Genomic DNA, 22,570 nt, shown 5'->3' on the forward strand with positions numbered 1-22,570 from the left:
TGGCTTGGGTTGGAAGGGACCTCGAAGATCTTCTTGACTCCAAGCCCCTGCCATAGGCAGGGACACCACCCACTGGATCAGGTTGGCCAAGGCCCCATCCAGCCTGGCCTTGAACACCTCCAGGGATGGGGCAGCCACATCCTCCGGGCAACCTGTTCCAGTGCCTCACCACCCTTTCAGTGAAGAAAGGAGGGCGAGAAAAGCTTTGTGCGATGAAGGCGAGCCACGTAACACCTCTGAAAGAGGAAGTCCGCTCCCCTGCGCGCCACTCTCAAAATGGCGGCGGCAGCGCCCCTCCACCCCTTGCCACACTCTCCTGCGCTTCTCCTTCTCGCCTCCGATTGGTGGGGGCTGCGACGCCAGCCAATCAGCGCGCCCGACGCAGCTCCGTGGGCGGTGCCGCGGCCTGGCCCGGGCGGCGGCCGTGTGAGGAGCGGCGATGCGCGGGCTGCGGCGGGGGCTAAGCCGCCTCGGGCCCCGCCTCGAGCCTTGGGCGGTGCCGCGGAGCCTCCGTCGGGTTTTGAGGGCGGCCGGGCCGTGGAGGGGTCAGTCCTCGGCGGGCTCCGTCTCCGAGCGTGGCGGCGCAAGCATGGAGGAGGTGCTGAGCCGCTCCGTGCCGCTGCTGCCGCCCTACGAGACCAAGGAGAAGGCGCCGCCGCCGGCGGAGCGGCGCAGCGCGGAGTTCGTGCGGTACTACCGCGGCCTGGAGGCCGGGTCGCGCAGGGCCGAGCTGCTCGGCTGCCTGGCCCGCGACTTCGGCGCCGATCACGGCCGGGTGGCGGAGTTCAGCGCCAAGGTGCTGCAGGCCCGGGAGCAGGAGAGGGAGCAGGGGGCCCTGCTGCAGGCCGAGGACCGGCTCCGCTATTACCTGACCCCCCGCTACCGGGCGCTCTTCCAGCACCTGGGGCGCCTCGAGGGCGGGCTGCGCTTCCTGGTGGAGCTGAGGGGCGACCTGGTGGAGGGGCTGGCGGCAAAGGCGGTGGATGGGCCTCACGTCAAGGTGAGGGCTGGGCCGGGGGTCCCCAAAATGAGTCGGGGGAGGCTCGAGGGGATGTGGTGTGGGGCGTCCTGTGATCCCACTTCACTGGTGTAACAGAGCAAAGCTCCTTCCCGGAGGCCATGGCACCAACAGGAGCCGGCTTTGGTGACGGAGCTCAGCCTGGCAGGAAGGGAGCGGCTGGTGGTGTGAAGTAACGGCCTCTCCAGCGGGAACCTGGGCTGCGAGCTACTGTGGGCTAGCTTTAGGGCACTGGAGGAAGGGCCACGCTACCACAGCATGACACAGTGTGGCTGATGTTCCAACTGCCAGGCGGTGTCATGCTGCGCCAGACACTTATCACAGAAGTGATGTGACTTCTGAGCCTGGTATAGGGTCGCAAGTGACATAGCAGCCGTGCTAATGGTGAAGAATATCAACAGGAGAAAGGAGTTCTGTCGTGGCTCGGTTCAGTACTGCGTAGAAAATGGGTGAGGTGGAGCATCCACCATGATTATATGGTGCAGCAAGGTGTAGTGACCGTGGAAGAAAGAACAGCGTAGCAGCCAGCAGTGGCGGGCAGTGACAGGACTTTGTGAAGGCAATGAAGATTCTCTCTGGAAGAAAGACAAAGACAATGAGTTGGTCACATGTACTGACTAAAACTTGTCTACGTTTAGATCCAAGTTAAGTTTGTTAAGAAAAGGATGTTTTTGATGTCAGTCGTGAGTTCCTGATTTTGCTGGAAAAAGAGATAATTGAATGAAATGTGGTCAACACATGACTGAAGTAGTAACAGAATTGGTAAAACCAGGCTGAATTTGTAAAATTAGCAAAACAGAAATGCATAAAACATCTGAATGTGCAGCAAATAATATGTAATGTTAGAAACACGCTAAACCCATTTGAAAGTAGGAGAATATTGTCTGCAAAACTGAAGCTTCAATAAAAGGGTTCTTCTCAAAACATTTTTGAAAGGTTTGGTGTTGTCATATGACTGTGCTTAGTTCTCCAAATCTGTTCTTGCAGCCTTTTTTTGCACTTGTTGGTAAGTTTTATTTTTCAAATGTAATATGGGCTAAAGTGAGAGGTGGCGGTAAGTAACGCATAGCCAGGAAAGCTTAAGCTAGAACTGGTTTGCCTTGTTTTTTTTTTTTTTATTTGTGACCATTTTGGCTGTGAGAATTTACTTCAGATACTGCATCTTTTCAATGTGGAGGTTCATTTATGTTAGTCTGATCTGTTTTCCGCAACAACCCAGACATGAAGCTATGTGTTACTCCACTCTTCTTGCTAGTTTGTCTGGGAAAAGTTAGGTCTTGCTTCTGAATTGCTCGGCCTTTAAAATCTACTTGCTTCTATAGCAAGCAACCATAGGAATAACTAGGGACTATTAAGGGAGTACCCAGCCCGTGGGAAGTTTTGACTGTCTCTACAGTGGAGCTGGTTACTAGCAGGTGGTCAGCTCAAGTGGGTTATCAAGAAGTTGTGTGCAGGTGTGCGTATTTATTTTGACAACTCAAGATGTAGGTGTGCATTAATGAATTACCCGTTCTGAGGTTAAATGTCAAGAATAGAGAAATCGATACGGCACAATATTCAGGCTATTTTTGAAGTGGGGATTATTGTTTTTTTTTTCTATTTAATAAAGGATTTAAGTCTTGAGTAGAGAAGGGTTCTCATGATACAAGATGTATCTTATGATCTTTTAGTGGACGGTTTTAGAGTGGCTCTTGACTGGATTCCCTCACTACAAGAAAGAGATGAAAAAAGTATAGAGAAGCTCTGGAATTAGGGATGGATAGTAAATCCTGCAGTATCATCATTACATATGATGAACTCTTGTCAATCTAAATTTCTTAAAATATATTTTTAGACCAACAAGATGCAAAATACCTGGCGATTGTTTCTCCATTAATGTCATTGTTCTTGAATCATTAACACAGTAGATGAAGCTCTGCAAACCAGGGCAGTGTTGTCTTTTAGTTACTCCTGAGTATAGACACCTTCATAAAGCTTTCAGTTGCCTCTTTCATAAATTACTTTTTACCTTAAACATCAACTAAACTTAAGTGAAGAAATACGTTTGCTTAAGTTACTCTGATTTTATGTACTGTGTGATATATGCATCGCTGCTCTGCTCTCCAAATGGCGTCTCATTATTAGAGTTGTGGAAGGCTCAGAGCACTGAGGTCACTGAACTGTATTAGCAGTGTCCATTAAATCAGAAGTCATAGAAAAATTCTGTGTCTTATCTGTCAGGATCCAGCGTAAGGCAAATTGGGTTAGAAAGGCTCATTTGTAAGAAACGGAGAAGAATGGTGACTGCCTTACTGGAAGACCTCCATAGATCCTTAACATAAACTCTGAACAATGTGTTGGAAATGCTTAAAATGGCATGCTGCACAAAGAAAAGGCACGTGCTGTAAGCAAGGTTCAGTTCATATTTAATTTCATTATTATAACGCAAAACTGTCACCTAGAGCAAGACAGAGAAAATTATTGGTACTTTCAGTGACAAGTTGTTATGACATAGTCAGTGTCTTTCTGTGGATGTTTAAAAGGCGATGAGCTGTTGATAATCAGATGGCAAAAATTAGCAGTAAACTGTATTTTTGAAGCCGTGCAGCCTCTTTCCTAAGGAGTCCACCAAAAATACATAGAAGATGTATTGAAAAGAATTTTTTTTTTCATAACATGTCCCAGAGGTGGGTTTTCTTTTCTGTTAAACATATGGCTCCGTTGTTACTATCATAAGCCTTATGGATAATGTTACAATGACCATTTCCAAAAACCAGTAGTGTCAGAAGGCATTCTTTGAAAAGTTAAATTACAGTGTAGCTGGGCACAATTCTTTTTCATGATGCTGTTTGGAATTTTTCCCTGTCTCTCTTCTGATCTTTTTATGTGTTAACCTGCCTTCCACCACAGGCCGTGCACGTTTTCTGGTGTCTTGATACACGAGTTAATTTTCTGATGCCTCCCCCTTACAATGCTCAGCATGAAATTTGCTGAAACCCTCTCGTTTGAGGGTAGCGCTCCCAGGTACATTACTTCTTTTTCTGCCCCAGCTCTTTCCCACTGAGAGGTGTTTTTCTTTTTTTTTTTTTTTAATATTTTTCTTGTTTTCTCAGTTCTGGCATTTGAAATATAGACTCTGGTGAAGAATTCATAACGTTATCCTTGGTAGCAAACAGTGATCTATTGCAGTTTGAATTTTCTTCATCTTTCTATATGATTTAGGAAAAAGTCAGTTGAAAGTTCAAGTTGCTGGCAAGAAATAATGGAAAAAGAATTTTTATAAATAAGCCTGGTTCCATAATTAAGCAGTAGTTAAGATGTATCTGCAATACTGTGGTTCTCATATTTGTTTACTAGAAAAAAGGAAGAATCTCACAGTTGTTTTGACTTTTTTTTTTCCCCTCATAGCAGCCACTCATAAATACAAGGATCTAAAGTTACATATTTTCTTGAATTATTATTTTTTCTTAATTGTCTCAAAGGTTTGAACACTACATATAATCAGGGAAAATGGTTTTAAATATTCGTGGAGAAATTGGACTTCTGGGGAGAATTTTTTGGTACGTAGGCTGTACATGACTATCTGGGGAGAGGAGATATTTGTGGCAATAGGTGTTTTACCTACATACGTCCACAGAAGGATGTATTTATTTGTACGTATTTCGCACAATTTTATTGACTTGAAATAACTGTAGTCTCCTTGACAAGGGCACCAATGTTCACTCCGAATATTGAAGCAGTTGCCTTTAAAGATCTAAGCAGCCCTTATCTAGAGAAACAACCAAAAGTTAAAAGTTTTTCCATGAAAAAAATAAAGTGTTTGGTATTTACCTATCAAAAGGCATCTCTAGCCGTTCAGTTACTGTAGATTTGATTTAAATTCTAACATACATAAAAGCAAACTTGCAGCAAGAGTTTTATAACCTGTGTATTTGTATCTGCATTGAAAACGAAATGTGGAAATAAAATCGAATGGATCTTCATGATGCTGGAGGGAAATTATAGAATGCGTTATATGGCCGGCTGGGATTTTGGTTTTGCCCAGTCCAAAATATTTCTTAGATAGTCTTAGTTCTTACTTTGTGGTTTGAAAGGCCTATTAAAACAAGGATTACCCACTACTGTGGTGTGAATATAAAACACTTTTGTATTTCCTCCAAGCATATCAGTGCAGAAACAGCTTGGACTGTTTGATTGTAGTTGATAAAGCATTAATATTTTGTTCAGTAGAGTATATTAAATAACATGTACAGGTGATAAAGTCACTTGAAAACACTTGCGTACACTGTAATCATTGTGCAATTGAGCAAAAATGATGCCCCAAAAGAGGGAAAATTAAAATAATAATAAAAAAGATTAAGACATCCAACAATATAAAACACGAGACAGCTGGCCAGCTACTGATGGTAACTGAGCTGTCTGCTTGATCTGCATGGAGTGTTAGTTGCTGCTGCTTCATATTACATTTGTTTGTTAACATGTGAATATGAATTTTTATTGTAAGGGATATTTTGTTTTGGTAGTTAAAGAGGGAAATGGAAATAATAGTTTCCTCATCAGAGGCTGGTTTTCTTAATTAAAAAAATATTTTTTCGTAAAATTTCCCATCTGTTGCCCAATAAATAGGGACCTGATGTGAAGATCAGAAAGCCTGTGTTTTGCAACCTTGTAGCAAATCACTATTTATTATACACAGTTACTAGAAACCAAAGTATAGCTGGTAATTTTTAATACTAATCTGAGTATGTCTTGTTGCTCACATTCAAAATTGGGCTGCTAAATAATAAATGTGTGACTTTTTTTTTTTAATGAAACATTGCCAATAATTTTATGGCTAGAAGGTCCTCTGAAATTAAAATAATTTTTTTTACAACTACATTTATGAAAAGGCAGAACCTTACTTGGGAATGTTGTTATTTGAATTGAACCTTTCAGTGACTTAGTGTATGCTACGATGTTAAACACAACTCAGTATTTTGCTCAAAATGACTTGAATTAAACAGAATTTTGGATCCTACAGAGTATGTTGTGTTTCCCTACGCAAAGAATTTTTGTCAGTATGCACAATTCTTTGGCCTGCATGCAGCCCTGTTATTGTATGAAACATTATTATTTACAAGCGACAGATTATTTTAATTGAGCTACAGTTGCCCATAAACAATATTCCTGTCTGCCAAAATCATTACCAAAAGCACATCTGCTTCACTTTCTTTGTTACAGTTGCATGGCTTTTATACCAGAGTACCTTGGACCTAAAGCAGCTCAATAATAGGATCTGCATCTTGGAAAGCAACTTTCAGTTCAGCTGGGCAACATTATGTCCATCATATGGAGCGCACTTGCTAAACCTGTACCTGCTTCAAAGAGGCAAAATGCATCAGATTCCTGCCTTTTCCACTTGTACCAGTCTCCCCGTAGTATAACTGGCCTTCTCCCAAGCCACTCGTTGCCATCTGAGCCATGGTTGTGCCAGTAGACGCGGAGCAGTGCGCTTGAAATGACTGGTGGGAGTGCAGCCATCGGCAGCTTTCCCTCCTAGCTGCTAGCCTGCAGCTGGAAGTGCCGCTGCTTCTCCAAAAAGCAGGTGGATGCCGGGAGAGCCGCAGGAATCTGATGGTTTGACCCCAGCTCCGACAACTGTAGCTAACTTTTTCTGGCTTGTGTTGTGCCCTGACCAAAAAAAAAACAAACCAAACAAAAAAATCACCAACAATCCTGAAATATGTGGAGGTGGTCACTACACCAAGGGATATTTGACCAGTGTGATGTACGGTTATTTTTGAAAGTCTTCAGAGCTTTCAAAAGAAAAGCAAGAAGTTTTATTATTATTATTTTTATTCATTTATTAGCATATATTGCCTTGTGATACAAGCACAGGTGGAAGTATAGTTTGACAGAAGACTTTCAGGACATCTAGCTAGTCTATTATGTAACTTAAAGACAGCTCTACTGAGCAAGACCCACAAAGAATTAATTTATTAAGTTAGTTTCAGGTAAGCCTACAGTTCTGCTCAGGCTGCTGGTAAGGTGGTGCTGTTATCACACTGTGTCCTATATGCAAAGCAAAAATAAGAAAGAAAAATAAGGTTTAGAATCTCTAAGGAATATTCATGCTGTGCTGAGTTCAAGAATACTTTCTAAACTCAAAGAATTTTAGACAGAAAGTCTTTAATAATGTAGGCAGTAGGAAATTAGTACAGAATATAAAATTCATTATTATGATGAATGCTTTTTGAAAGTATTCGATATTAGAGTCGGCTTTAATTTAGTATCACACTGTTTCGAGTCTGTTGTGATTTTTGAGTTCTGTAGTTTTATGCTGCTCCTTTTGCTTTTCTTCGTCAAAATTTTTCATGTTTATATAGACATTAAAAGAAAAATTCTGTAAATCCTATGGTTTTAGGTACATAGTGGTCAGAGGTATGCATTTTTCTGTTTCATTATCCTGAATGGGCGGGCATGTGCAGCTGCAGTGCTGTTGGATCTAGTGCGGTAATCGTCCTAAGGCATGACCTACTTGAGTACTCAGAAGAGATTCAGAGGTAGAAAATTTTCTTTAATTTAAAATCCTTATTTTCATCAAATTTCCTATGACTTGTTTCGTGACACTTAAATTAATGCATCTGAGCACCTGTGCAGCTGCTGCTTTATTGTCAAGACTACTCAAACACTTGCATTTATTGTTTGCTTTTTATCTACGTTGTTTTGCGTTATCTTCCATTTTCCTATCTGCAGTTTACTACTGATGGTAAATTCATTCTGTCTGTAAACAGTCGTTGTTTTAGTCCCGTGTGAGAAAAGCTGAGCAGTTAGGCCTTTCATCAAATAGATGTATTGTTTTCCTTGAACTTCCCAAGGATGTAGTTTGAAGCAATTAAGGTTGTTTCTACTTGCATTTGTATGCTATACCTAGCTTACTTAGCAAATATGTCCGTCTTTCTTCTGTGTGCAGGAAATGAGTGGTGTTCTGAAGAACATGCTTTCGGAGTGGTTTTCAACAGGGTTCCTAAATTTGGAACGGGTCACGTGGCAATCACCTTGTGAAGTGCTCCAGAAAATCAGCGAGTAAGTGCTGAAAGTTCCTAATGCTCATGAGTGAAGTGGTGATGAAACGCATCTAACTGTAGAGATCCACTATTTTCAAGATAACTGCTTCTTCAATACTTTGCCATAGGCAAAGAATAATTAAGGAGTAGTTGCATTTAATGCACTTAAGAGCACACTTAAAAAGATTGAATTAAACAGTGAAGGGGGACTGTTGTCCCACACTATGATCTTTCAGCATACATGCTGCATGTGTAGACAGCTGTCTTTTCTAGTAAATGAATTTCCTTTCATCCTTCTCAGTCACTCTCTCTGCCACACTCCCTGAGTTGGTTCCCTGGTTGGAACTGGTGAGGTGTGCAGAACTGGTGGTTGTAAACTCTATGTGAAGAGAGCACCCATTTTATTTTTTTAATAAGCATTCACACAGAATCACAGAATTGTAGGGGTTGGAAGGGACCTCAAGAGATAATCAGGTCCAACCCCCCTGCCAAAGCAGATCTACAGCACTTATTCTTGACCTTCTGTCTAATACTCAAAATTGTAGTGATGAAGTTGGAGATGATACAATAAAAGTTAAATTGTATGGCATTTTGTCATATTAAAATTTTGAAAAAATGAATCTATAAAGAAATTTTTGTAAGTACGTGACTTAAATGTTGATGAGGCAAAGAAAATAGGTCTTATACAAGCTGATTTTTCTAAATAAAAAAAATTTGTAATATGTCACTTAATCTTCAGGTTATTTTGGCACACATACTAGACTTTCAAATATAGTAGAGAAAAGAATGTTTTGAATGATTGTTTGAAGGTGTGGCCGTGGGAGGGCTAGTAGAAATTTAATTTCAACTAGGTATATATATTGTTTGTCAAGATACATTAAAGCGTTTGGTAAGCTTACTAAAACCTATTGAAATAAAAGATGTTGCATTCTTGTATCTGCCTAGTACACTACATAAATCTTCAAAATAACAATTTACAAAACACCCTGGAGTAATATCTGAATACTTTTAAAAGCAAGTGACACTGTAATGTATATGGGTGGTGTATTAGTGACAAACACGTTTTAGAATAGGTTGAAGTAGAAGAGTAGAAATGCTCTAAGATATGCATCAGGCAGAGCTTTTAAAGTTGTGTGCTAGACAGCATTATTACTGGAAATCCTTTTTCACTTTTTTTTTGTGAAAACTTTGAAGTATTCTACAAGGATGATCATATCTCTACTTTGTAGTTTGGGAAAGCTAATTCCTTAGAAGTGTGTTCACACTCATTCAGTGACTTAGTCATGTGAATCGGGTATCCTACACCAAATAGAAGGCGCAAGTGAAATCTTGTAATGCGCATATCCCAAAGCTAGAGAGTATTGGTATGCAGTAGGCTTTTACAGTTGACTTTGTCACAGTTTGGTGATGGATTTTACTTTTTTGAATTGTAGCCTTATTCTCCTTTTTTGGTCTGAGAATTTTGTTGCTGATATCAGTGGGAAAAGTACTGAGCTGGTAGGATTGGCAGCTGACCTTTGTTTTTAAATGAAAAAAAAAAACCAACAAAAAACAAACGCTTTTTTTTCTTTTCCCCTCATTGAGTTCTGAAGCTGTGCATCCTGTTAGAAACTGGGTTGATTTGAAGCGCCGAGTTGGGCCATATAGAAGATGCTACTTTTTTTCTCACTGTGCAATCCCAGGAGAACCACTGATAATCTTGCATGTTGCATTAACCAGTGATATCTCCAGCAGCATCCAGGTACAGTCACTGATATATTCAGTACGCAGCAAAGTGCTCAAATTACAATGTATGCCTTGGTTTGGTTTCATTTTTTAAGGAGTTGAGAGAGTTGGTTTTCCTTTTAAAAATGACAGGGATACTCAGAAAATTTTGGTGCTTTCTTCAATCGCAAGAAGAGTAAGATAAGAAATAAATTAAGAAACGACAGTAAATGAGATTAAAACTTCAAAGCAGTTACAATTGCTTCTGAAAATTTTAAACCCCATTACAGTTATTTCCTGCACTTCCTAATGGATAAGTAGCTCTTCTTAATACTTTTTGATTAGATTTTTGTTGTTTTTCACAGAGAATAATGAATAAAACAGTGGGAAAATGTGTTAATACATTTGAAAGTTAAAAAGAAAGGTCCCCTCACCATAATTAGAGTAATAACTACAACTGATTTTTTTTCTCGTTTTCCAGTCCATAGTAAAAGATGTGGAATCTTTAGAAACAGAAGATGCAGACAAAATCACAACAGCAATTTTCTACTCCATCAGTTTGGCTCAGCAAGGACTGCAAGGTGTAGAACTTGGGAATCACCTCATCAAACGGGTCGTAAAGGAGCTGCAGGTAAGTGTGGCACGTAACATAACATTTGGCCAATGTGCTCCCCTTACATTGCTGTTTTAGTTTCCATTTCCTCACATCTATCAGTGTGAGGAACTGCCAGATCTGGTACACTTTTAACTTCTTACCAGAACAGCTTTTGAAAACGTGGAAAGAGTTGGAAGAACATTTTCTGCGATTGGTTGATGTCAGCCAGAGGTAGATAGTGTAGATACTTGGTTGACATATGCTCGTTCCAGTTGGATAGGTGCTTAAAAATCAAATTAGTACTTTTCTGTTGAACATATCTATAAATTAGCTTTAGTTTGATGTGTGTATTATCAGATTCACTGTTGTCCCACAGTTGAGAGGGTGGAGTATTGTTAACACACGCTAAACAGGAGCCCTCCTGTTCAGCATGTGTTAACAGGGCCTTGACCAACATCTTCTCTTTTCAGTGTACCTAATTGTTTATTGTTTGAAATCTAATGGCTGCTCCAGTAGGAGTAATTTCATTACAAAAATGAATTATTTTTCCTGTTTGTTACACTGAATTGCTGCTAGTTATGTGTAATGTTCACGTTTGCCTGCTAAAAAATATATAATTAAAAAAAAATCTCTTTGCTCAGGCACTCCTTAAAATATAGGAAGATGTCTTGAATGCTTGAAAGTTACAGGAATCAGTTACTTTATGAAAACCTATGAATTTATACAGTATCGTGGCATGCTGTAGGGTTATTGTTTGTGGCTTTAGGACTAGTTCTTTTAGAGCCGTCTTCCAAGTAACAGGAGAAAAGAATGAAAACTCATTTATACAGAGTGCTGTGAAAGAGACAGATTTCTGTTTTAAGTACATTATTTCATTTAACAGTCTTTAAGTATTAAATTATTAACAAGGATACCACTTCAAAGTAATGGTCAATGCCTGTGTTTGTATTCATTGTTCCAACTTGTGGGTTAGCAATGATGCCTGGAAAATTGTCAATGATTTAGAACTTCAGTTCTATTTACAAAAATAACTCAAAATTGGATGCACCAAATTTCTACTACTACAAAATGATTGATTAGTCAAGTACTGAATCATAGCTGGCTGCCCTGAAGTTTTTTTTTTAATGGATATTTTGGCTGAATTTTGTTGCTTCTTGCTTTCAAAATGGCTTTCAAATTAATTGTCTAAAGTGCAATAGTCCAGGTATAATTAGGCTGTGCCATCTGTCTGATCTTGACTGAGGGGAAATTGGAATAAATTCATGCAGTTATCTACTTTCACATCTGAAAAATAATTTCTGGATAATTGAGTTGCTCTCGTAAAATAACCCCATTGACAATGTATTTGTCCATCACTAAATTGCTTACAACACTGGAAGAATTATGAGTGGGTTACAAAGGAAAATGGACAAACCATGCTTTGATAACATAGATCCAAGTTCTGAAATTTGATTTGTCTAACAGAAGAATTGGTTTCTTATTCGTAATTAAGACAAAAGTTTCTACGTTTCAGCACTGTAAAATGCAGTCCTCCTTCATTGTTCGTCAAATACATGATGAATAGAAAACAGAATGGTTGAGATACCTTTAAGAACTGGATTAGGCTGTTCTCTTGTGATTCAGGAACAACTGTTATTATCTGTGCTCTTATTTCTCATTCCTATTCCCAAAGCTATTCCATGCTGCATGGATATAGTTTATTCTATCTGGGAGTACAAAAACTGACAGTTGGTTGTGTGTTGCTAGAAATTTTAATCTCCTCATCTCTTCAGAACAAGGCCAGATATTCTTCTTCATCCTTCAGTCAACCTAAAATGATCAGGCTGAGTGCAGGTGAAAATTTATGAAGGGGAGCGCAGGCCAGTATTTCAGGAGGCCTGATCTGATTGTACAATTTGACGTAGGCTTTAATAATCTGCCAAAACCAGCTTTTATTTACAGGTCAGATTTTTCCCTTTAGGTCAGACCTTTTAAAGTTAAATTTCATCCTCCCAATCTCGTCTTACTTCTAAAAATGTTAATGGCCTTGCAGACTTCGCATCTGGACAGTAAGTCACCTCTGCCCATTATTACCTCACCCAGTACACTTGGCTAGCCACCGATGTCCCTCAGAAGCGTGAAACTGCAGTAACAGTCAAACTGATGGTTAGGAGGGAGTGTGTAAGAATATTTTCCCCCAGTTTTCATGTTTTCTTTTTTTTAACCATATAGCAATAGAATTTTCAATCAGCATAGGGAGGGGCTGTCCCTTTTTAGATTAAAGTACATTTGAAAGATAAAGATTTTAGTATTTTTTTGTTACTTTCTTGCTTATCATAAGATTGACATTATAATAAATAAAGTTTCTATGTAGTGTTTTATTGTTTGTTATCAAACATATTTATACTACATTGACATTATGAACTTTTACGCGCATTATCCCCATTCGCTTTGCATCTCCAGCCCTTTTCTTCTACTGAATCTTTTTAAGGCATAAAATAACTAGCACTGTTGTGTCCCATTCCTTGATCGGAGTTTCTGGTCCTCTGCCTGTTACTCTTGAGTCACGTTTCATAAACAAATAACATTATGTGTAATAAGTGAAGAAAATAAAAAAAATAGTAGTTTTGACACTAACCTTGGGAAAAAAAAATCAGTAATTTGTTGTGGCCATTAACAGTGTGTAAGACGTGTATATAATTGGAAATGCAAAGGAATGCTTATTTATGTGTAGGAGTTCAGATGCAGAAGCTGAGTTAATATTTTAAATCGCACAGTGATGAGATCCATCTTTGTATATGCATTATTAGGCTTATTTGGCCAGATACCAGTCACTTTTTTTTTAATAGCAACAGTCAAAATGAGGTGGTATTGTAAATCCAAGTTTTGTTCTGCATTGTGATTTAAAAGTATGGCACTCATCAGTCGCTGTGCCTTCTGAGCAACTTCATATAATGTTATTTTTAACCTGCACCTTGTAGTTAGAGCTAATTGATTTAAATTTTTCTTTGACCAGACATATAGTCTTACCAGTCTTACAAAATCAAAAGCCCACCCAGTTACTGTGGCTATTTTTAATAACAGTAATGATGGGAACACAACGCAAGAAAAGACTTTTTTTTCTTCCTGACTCTTTGGCACATTTCTGATTCAAAATCAAAGCATGGTTTTCGCTTACTTTGAGGTGGGGGGAACAGATAGATAGCTTCACCTCACATCCACTGCAGATCTGTTTCTCTGCTGAATGGATATGAAGAAAGCGTTTACACAAGTGTAAAGTTACATTTCATGCCTTTTTCCAGAAATCTTATTTGGTGTAGTATTTTATGACAAGCTTGTAAAGCTTGGACAGCAAAGGACCCCTTCTTGTAGGTAGATGGCAAGCTGTATAATTTTTGTGAGGTCTGGAGTGAAAAGATAGAATTTAGTCCCAAACTGCTTGAAGTACCACTTGCAAGCACGTGGAAGTGTTGTTATTTTGGTTCTATAATTTGTGAGTTAAAAAGGGCCTAAAGCCCCAATCTGTTGGAAATGTACAGTGATTTTAATGAAAGGCCAAGTTAAAGGCTGTTTTACATCTGTAACAACCACCGTTCCTTGTCGTCTTGGGGTGCCGTTGTAGGGCTGAACAGAGCTAGAGAGAGGAAGGATAATCCAGGACTGTTTATCCATGATGGATATGGTTCTCTAATATTATTTTTCACTTCTTTGATATTTTTTTCTTATCTTCCCAATTCTTCCTTTCTTCCTCTTCATTCCAGAGCAGAGTTCTTGAATTTGTTGCCTGGAAATCTGCGAGAACCATTTCCCATTACCTATTTCCCATCTGTGAAGTGACTCTAAGTTCTCATGCTGTTGTTATCAGTGTTTGGGGTGAGGAATTACTTAATGTACTTCTGTGATGCCTACTCATTCAGCTTTCCTTGTAAATGTGGTGACTTGCTTCAGTGGACTTCACCTTTCAGAGGAGAGAAGCTGTGTGCATTTCAGCTTCAAAATACTTACAGTGTGAAATACTTACACTGCAGTTAGGTTCAAGGCAAAGGCAGGGCGTGTGATCGGCACTGCTCTTGGCAGCCTGTTTTACCCTCCTCTGAAAGTCCCACTTCAGTGCATTAAATTGCATGCATGTGCACTCTTTCTCTCTGGTCGGGTCTAAGTAAAGGACTTTCCAAGGTTGTGTATGTTCAGATTGAACATAATTCTTTGCAGCAGCATAATAGTCACTTACTTGAGAAGGCACACATGACATAACAATAGTGCTGAGTTGACTTGGTGACAGCAGCTGAAACAATGTAGTCTCAGCAAAAAAAAAAATCTTGTTAGTATCAGAAATTACATCTCATTAAGCTTGCAGCTGCCTTTGTAAAAAAAATAGATAAGGTCTCTGGTAGGAAAATATTTTTTTCTGTAACCTTTGCATTGCTTTGGAATAAACAAATCTCTCCTTAGAGCACTGCTAAATGTTCAGGTGTTGTAGGTTATGTATGTTGAGCCTGTCTTTAAATTAACAAATTAAAAAAATACTTTGCAGAGAGCATTTGAAGGACATGAGGATTTTGTTGTTCATTGTATGTGAGCAGTTGATGCTTAATACACTTTTGTAACTTGATATTTGTTTGAATTAACTTCTGTGGACCTCTGTTTGATCTGCAGAGTGTTATCCAATTCAAACTTTCCCAAGACACTGCAAACTCTTAAAACTTTTTTACCTTCTAGTAAAAATCCTTTATCTGACTTTGCCTTAGCTTAACCTGCTCTGACACTTCCACTTGTAAATGTCTTTTTAACCTCAAAACTGTATTCTCATCTGTCATTCCTCATAAGAAAAGCTCTGAATCGGGCATGTCATGAATGTGTATCACTGGATCAGAAAAAGACATGCACTAAGTTAGAAACATGCTAATAGCCATTCTTTCCCCCTCCCCAACGAAGCCTGTATTTGGGAAGACTTTTGAAAACTGTACTGAAACATTGAACTAGACGGTATCTACGCTATAAAGTTATGTCTATAAATTCAGTTAGTACCAGATTCCTTAAAAGAAAATCTCATTAACGGGCAATTTAGACCTTAAGTTTTAGAAAGCTTCTTGCTAATTCTCCTGAACCAGTTACGTACATTGCTGACTTATATAGGGTAGCACTGCTCACCTTCAAAGACTGTCTATCACAGCTTGCCTCGTGAAAATATTTCTTGCAAATGTATTTTTATTAGGACCATTCGGGGAAAGTGCAGCAGTAGAGGCTCTGGTGAGGATTACAACCCTCGGTGTTAAGCACGGTTAGTCTGAGGCTCTGCACAGAAGCCAACGGCCCCCCCTTTGAGTCCTGCACTAACTTAAGCAGCTGGAGGACATGTGAAGTTGAGTCACAGAAATGGGTCCTCATTTTCCTCTCTTTATATGCGCACATTCAGTAGGTTGAATCCTTAATCTCTGCATGGTCATTACGATTTGGCGTCTGCCACAGGTATTGTAATACAATTGGGTAAAAGGGAGGGATATAACGGGGAGAATAACAGGGCCTCAGGGAAGGAGCTTGTGTCATGTACAAAGGAAATACTGGGCGACAGTGTGCTGCTCTAAATATGGCTTTTTTTGGTAGTTGCTTGATGAAAGTTTGTTACACAAGTAATTTAAAGGGTTTTGTAAACACACTTCTGTTGTTTTCTAAGTATGTGCCTTTTGGATTATTTTGGGGCAAGGAGTGGGATGAATTCATTCATCCACTGATGGTACTTTAGTCCCAGTTCTCCCTATGCAGATCTGAGAGTAGGCTACATGTTCGTTCTTGGCTATGCTTTATATATATGTAAGGCAGGGAGCAGACAGCTTAAATAATCTCTTCTATTTCTTATATTTAAGCTTGGGTTGCTACTGGAAATGAAATGGATTCTGAAACAATCTCAGAAAACTAGTTTAAAGAAAAAAAACAGTGGGTGCTAGAAAACAAGCAGGCAGATGCCTTTCTAGCAAGCTGATAGGTGCTGGCAAAAGAGTAGACAGACAGATTTCTCATTAGGCAGACATTTAATTCAGAATGTTTTTATAGCTGATCTAAGTGGTCTGCAGCTCTGCAGAAGGTACATCATAGCAATTCAGTCCACAGATGACAGACACAGATAACTGGTGGAGCCTTTGAGAAAACTGCTTAGAATTTTATAGCCTGTGGCATTTGGGGGAGAAAACTGATAGCTACTATGCGACTCAATAGAATGCTTAACAATTGGTGGCAGATTTTAGCTTTCTGGTTGGACTGTTGATAATTGCTACCTTAATTTGATCTAGGTGACCTGGGGAGATTATGATTTCCAAAACAGGCTTTGCTTTCATTGATGAAAAATGTGACCTTGGACTACAGCTTTCAGAGTGCAAGACAGTTTCAGATGAGTTTTAGATAATAGGAGAAATCTGCATGCTTCTGCAATTAAAAAAAAAAAAAAAAAAGCCCCAAAACTAAAAGACAGTCAAAACGAAAAATCCACTCCAAAACAAAATGAGCAGCTGCTTCTTAATGGTGTGTGGGTTTCTGACAAGAAAATAAACATTAATGGATCTCCACCAATAGTCTTAGAAACTATCACATCAATTTAGCAACAACATAAATGTGCACACTTCACTGCATCTATTTATTTTTACAAGAAGTGGCCGGCTAAGATAAGCTCCTACACTCAAGAATTTATCAGATATGTAATAGTCTGTACTGTAGCTTCAAAATGGGGTCACTTTCCTATGTCTTATCTGTCCTAAGAAGTTAAATAAATAAATCCATTTTCTATCTATTAATAGAGCAGGAGCTACCAACTTCCTGATAAATATTTTTGCGTTGGGTTTGGTGAGCAGGTCGCTCCTGGAAGTGAATGATAAATAAAGAGCAGTCAACATCATAAGAAAGCGAAATGGCAGTACTTAATTAGGAACTTTGTAGTGGTTAGTATTAAGACACAGGTATGGGAAGAAATCATCCACTTGTTTCATCATAGTGGATGTTGCGTTACCCTCTCACCTCTGCAAACTGGGAGATGAGATCAGAATTTTTACCCTACGTAAGCATAGGGAACGTTGTGTGAAGAGCCATTAGTTTTAGTTCTGTTCAGTACCAAAACAGTATTTTCAAATACTGCACTTTCATAGAGGTAGTGCAGAAGACTTCTAGATTTCACTTTCTGGTAAGCAGCATTTTCTCTCGGTCCAGTTTTTCCTTTTAACCAGAAAAGAATAATTTCAGCTTCCCAAATTTCAACACTACCTTCCATCTTCCTCTCTCAGGTTTTAACCCCAAACATCTGTGAAGAACACATCAAAAACCTAAGCAATGTGTTCTCAAAGGCACTACTTTTTATAGGATGAAATAATATAATCAGGGGAAAAAAAAAAAAGGAAAATCTTTAAGGAATATAATCCCATTTTGGGGTCAAAAGAAACACATCCTGTATTCCTTGAATTCCTGCCTAGAGAAAGATAGCCTCTAACAACCTTCTTCTTTTTCATTTTCTTTTTCATTTTCAAACATATACATACATATTTTAGTTTACCATGGTCATTACTCCTTTTTTCAAAGGCAGAGGGGAAACTTTCCTAAAAATGTTGAACTGTCTACTCCAAGGAATATTTTTTAATTAAAACATATTTGCTATATTAATATCTTATGTGGCCATGGTTTGCAGTAAGAAATAACACAACCATAATAAACTGTTTTGCTTTATAAATGCCATATTCTCTAAAATTGTGGAAAGAGATGCTAAGATATCACCAGAAATTACCTTCAACAGACAACTCTTTCAATCAATTTCCAAAGAATGCTTTTTCTTTTATGAAATCCAAATGCAGTGAAACCTTGTAGTTGTACTGCACGAATCTTGCTACAAACACACGCTTCAGAATGACTCTCAAAATAAAATATTTTCATGTCCTTGAGTGGAGACTTGAAAAAGTCAGAGATCAACGCCTCAGTAATACTGCACTCTGACTGTGGTAGCTGTAGTTGTTGGGAATATGACCCAGCCAGGATCTCCCGGGCTCTCTGATTACAGAAATGCTTGTTTTGTTCAATGTGATACAGAAATGAGTGTTTTTATTAAATAATTTGCTTTTTGCTTTATCCAGTTCTCCAAGGAGATGAAATGGGATGATTTTTTGTAACGTCTGTCTCCTGATCTTGTTCCTGTCTGTTCCCCAAAGAATTCTTTGCCTTATGTACCTGTGTTCTATTTAATGAACTTCAGATGAGGGGAGGTGGTGAGGTTAGTCAGTTTATGCAGTTGTAACTCATAAAACTGAGGAGATGGTAGGTCTGAGATGACTGTCTGTATCGTGGTGCTGGAAGCCATCAGAATAGCAGTATGCTATTTGGGAAGCTCCATGTGGAAATGAAAAAGATGTAAATAACCAGCCGAGTATTATTTCAATTATTGAAGCTATTAGGAACATTGCAGGGCTTAGTGCTGCAACTCGTAATGGGAATATGGCACGTCTGCTTCTCCTGGCTTCTGTATCCTCACAAAACAGACCACAGACAGCAGCGGTGTGCGGAGCACAGTGGTACCTGAGGCTGCAGCAGTGCAGGTGCAGTTCAGGCGCCGTAGCAGCATGCATGCCATTAACATTTGCTAGCATAAGATAGCGTCTAAGCGATGATGACTTTTTAATGGTTATCTGGGAAATGCTTAAAGTAGAACAAAATGTGGTTTGTAGTCATTTAAAGACAATTTTCCGTTGACATTAAGATGCTTCTGTAATGCTGATAAATGTCTCTGTTCTTACCACTGCCTCCTTTATGAACAGTAATTAAAACACAGTGGTTGTTCCACCTCATCAGCGGCTTATCTCAGTTCCTTGTCCCCCTGCTCCTTGAATAGGGTTGACTTCTGATATCAGTTTTGTTAAAACCAAGTAAGAGTGAGTTTAACAACCTTCTCTATTCTTTGCTATTGTGCCTCAAAACTAACGTAGAGTGAATAGCATGAAAGGTAGCTGGCATGTAGAAAGAACCTCTTCCAAAACTTCAGGAAATAATTATTTCCTAAAAAAACAAACAACAACAAAAAACATAAAACATAAACCCACCAAAACAACAATAAAAAACAAACATCATACCTCTACTGATTTCCTCATGGACTGAAATCATGAAATCATGAACCGTCTTTCATTAGTTAAACATTAAAAAGTAAATTATTTAAAAGGTTTTGAAAACTTACATGTTGATTTATTTGTTTTTAAATCTTTTTCCTCTGAACAGCATCCTTATGGTACGTGATTGCATTTGTTTTGTTCTGGCTTATCATTTTATAGGCAGAAATAAGGTTTGGTAAGTACTGTGTAAGTACTTTTAAATAGATGGTGTGTGCGGACTGTAATTCAGTCAGTGTTAAAATTTTCTTAGCGCTCCAAATGCTTTTTAGTCACTTAACTGTTACTGTCAGTGTGATAGATTTTTTTTTTTCTTCTCCCTTTGGTCTATGTGTATCAGTTAATTCTCAGAACCTTCATCTTCACTCAAACGTCTAATTGTGAGTCATAACAAAACTCATGAGTTTTTTTCTCTTTTTGTCTGTAGAAAGACCTTCCTCAGATAAAAGCTTTTTCTTCTCTGTCGCCTATCCCTGGATTCACAAAATGGCTTGTTGGTCTCCTCTCCTCACAAACAAAAGAACTGGGAAGAAATGAACTTTTTACGGAATCAGAACGCCAAGAAATCTCTGAGATCACGGAGGACTCTACTACTGAAACTCTAAAAAAGCTGTTAACTAACAGTGAATGGGTGAAATCAGAAAAATTAGTCGAAGCACTGCATTCGCCACTTATGAGATTGTGTGCCTGGTATTTGTATGGAGAGAAACATCGTGGCTATGCTCTTAATCCGGTAGCAAATTTTCATCTTCAGAATGGCGCTGAGTTGTGGCGGATAAACTGGATGGGAGACACGAGCCCTCGGGGCATTGCAGCTTCTTGTGGCATGATGGTAAACTACCGATATTTCTTAGAGGATACAGCCAGTAATAGTGCAGCGTATCTGGGGACAAAACACATTAAAGCCTCAGAACAGGTTCTTTCCTTTGTGTCTCAGTTCCAGCAAAATAGCAAGCTCTAAGTACTAAAAGAACTAAGAACAGGTATCTTCACCTATGAAGAGCTTTAAAATTTACAGTGTCCATATTTACATGAGAATATCCTTTATAAATCAAATTTAGTCAGCACAGCAGGATGCAAAATTATTTAAATTATCAGTTGTTCTACTTACATTGCCATATATTCAAAGTCTGATTTGTTGTGGTTGAGTCACTACGAGTTCTAGACATCTGTTACGTACAAATGAATTGGAGGTATGTATTAAAGGGTGACTAAATTCTCAGTCCGTTTCAAGACAATGGTGACTTGTATGGAAAATATTAGAGCAATACCATTATTGTGTTGATGATAAACCTGTATAAATGTCATGCTTTTGGTGGGGACAGAGTTCATTTTCTTCACAGAGGCTCGTATGATCCAGTGCTTTGGATTTTTGATGAAAATAGTGGTGATAACACACCTATGGTTTTAGTTGTTGCAGAGCAGTGCCTACCCAGAGTCAAGGCTTTTCTGCCCCTCGTGCTGTAAAGCTGGTGAGGAGGCTGGGGGTGCGCAAGGAACTGGGAGGGGACACAGCCAGGACAGGAGACCCAGCACGTCCAGAGGGATATTCCGTGTCATATGGTGGCATGCTCAGCAGTAAAAGCTGGGGTAAAGGAGGAGGAGGCGATGTACAGGGCGATGGCGTTCGTCTCCCCAAGAAACCTTTACGTGCAGTGAGCCCTGCTTGAATTCCTTGGTTTGCTTTGCCTTGTGGCTTTTGCTTTACCTGGTAAACTGTCTTTATCTCAACCCATGAGTTCTCGCACTTCTATCTTTCTGGGTAAGAGAGGTAAAAAACTCTGGAGAGAGAGTGACCGACCAGCTGCGTGGTGCCCAGCTGCCTGCCAGGTTAAACCACAACACTAAACCACAGCTTCAAAAAGAGCTGTGCTTCTCTGTTATACCACTACCATAAATAAATCAGTACCAAAGCACCTGGAAAGAAGCACTGTATGAAAGTAATTTTGGGGTGAAACATACTAGCAAAACAGTAGTCTACAATTTTATTTCTATAATACCTTTGTTTTTTTCCTCCATCACTCTTACATAAAACATCTTACTATTTTCCTTTATCAAACCCACTAAAAATCTCACTGAATCTGCTTTGTTGGGAGCATAGAAAAGCCTTGCATTAATGTTCTTGAAAATCAGGTCTTCTCAGGGAAGCAGGTATGTAATATTATTGCACTTTAGTCTGCTAAAATATAATGAGCAAGAAGGAAGTGTTCAAACAAAAGACTTGATAAAGAGCTATTTTTAATGAAGCGGTAGGCGTGATGTGTAAACCAATAAAAACAAGATTTCTCATTAAATCATGTGTTGTGTATTTCAGTGTGTACCTTGATTTACTTAACAGCTTTCGTCGATAATAGTATCACCAGAGAAGTAAGACCATCTTAGCACAGTTTGATGCTGTCATATAATTACCGATTTCTTCCCTTTCTGGTCAAATCTTGTTCCTGTTTTTGAGAGAAGAATTATACAAGGGAATTGAAAGTCCCTGCTCATGTATGAAAACCGGAGTGAAGAAAGCTGTAAGTTTATTTACTACGAGAAATTAGCCTTTCTCCTAAAATGAAATTATATAATTGGTTTTACAATTTTTTTAAATATTCATTATTAGAGAAAAATCCTATCCTCCAGACTGGTAACCGTTACATGGATCTTTTTTATAAATACCTTCTAACCAGAGAAAAGCCAGGTTAACTAGCTTGTGTTCATGGTAGATTTCACAGTACCAGTGGTTAAAGGAAAGGGTATATTCCCTGCCTGTTACTCTCTTGAGGGGGGAAAAAAAAAGACATTTTTATGCAGCAGCTGGTCATCAGAAGTGGCAATTATCCTATTCCAGGTTGCCTTCATTGTGTTTTTGAGAGCTGGGGAACTAAGGCCTAAGGTTAAAACAGTTGAAGTATTGGTAACTTTCAGTAAAAGACTTTGAAAAAACCACCTCCATCCTGGCCAATGTGGGGAAGTGATGGTCTAATTTTGCTTTTGGGGCAATAGTTACAGTAAGTAGTCTGCACAACCACATGTGTGTATAGTCTTTATGGTAGTTCATATGGAAGCTTATGAAATTAAAGTGTGTATATATATGGTTTCCAGTTCCATCTGAAGTTTGATGTGCAAGTTTTAGACC

The 22,570-nt window shown here is 39.1% G+C and overlaps 1 protein-coding gene across 1 annotated transcript; it reads left to right on the forward strand.

The window, feature by feature from the left end:
* Positions 1 to 372: 372 nt before the first annotated feature.
* MLYCD (malonyl-CoA decarboxylase) lies at positions 373 to 21,738 on the forward strand. The gene is made up of 5 exons (XM_040571156.1): positions 373 to 1,000; positions 7,950 to 8,062; positions 9,628 to 9,784; positions 10,229 to 10,378; positions 19,877 to 21,738. The coding sequence occupies exons 1-5, from the start codon at positions 440 to 442 to the stop codon at positions 20,408 to 20,410; spliced, it is 1,515 nt and encodes a 504-aa protein (XP_040427090.1). The 5' UTR covers positions 373 to 439; the 3' UTR covers positions 20,411 to 21,738.
* Positions 21,739 to 22,570: the final 832 nt, after the last annotated feature.

This window comes from Cygnus olor, chromosome 12 (assembly GCF_009769625.2).
Source record: "Cygnus olor isolate bCygOlo1 chromosome 12, bCygOlo1.pri.v2, whole genome shotgun sequence".
NCBI lineage: Eukaryota > Metazoa > Chordata > Aves > Anseriformes > Anatidae > Cygnus > Cygnus olor.

Excerpts from the sequence above, each read along its gene's own strand:
- MLYCD (XM_040571156.1), top strand. The coding sequence starts at position 440 with ATGCGCGGGCTGCGGCGGGGGCTAAGCCGCCTCGGGCCCCGCCTCGAG. Across the intron at positions 1,001-7,949 it reads TGGATGGGCCTCACGTCAAG|GAAATGAGTGGTGTTCTGAA; the intron begins GTGAGGGCTGGG and ends TTCTGTGTGCAG. Across the intron at positions 10,379-19,876 it reads GGGTCGTAAAGGAGCTGCAG|AAAGACCTTCCTCAGATAAA; the intron begins GTAAGTGTGGCA and ends TTTTGTCTGTAG.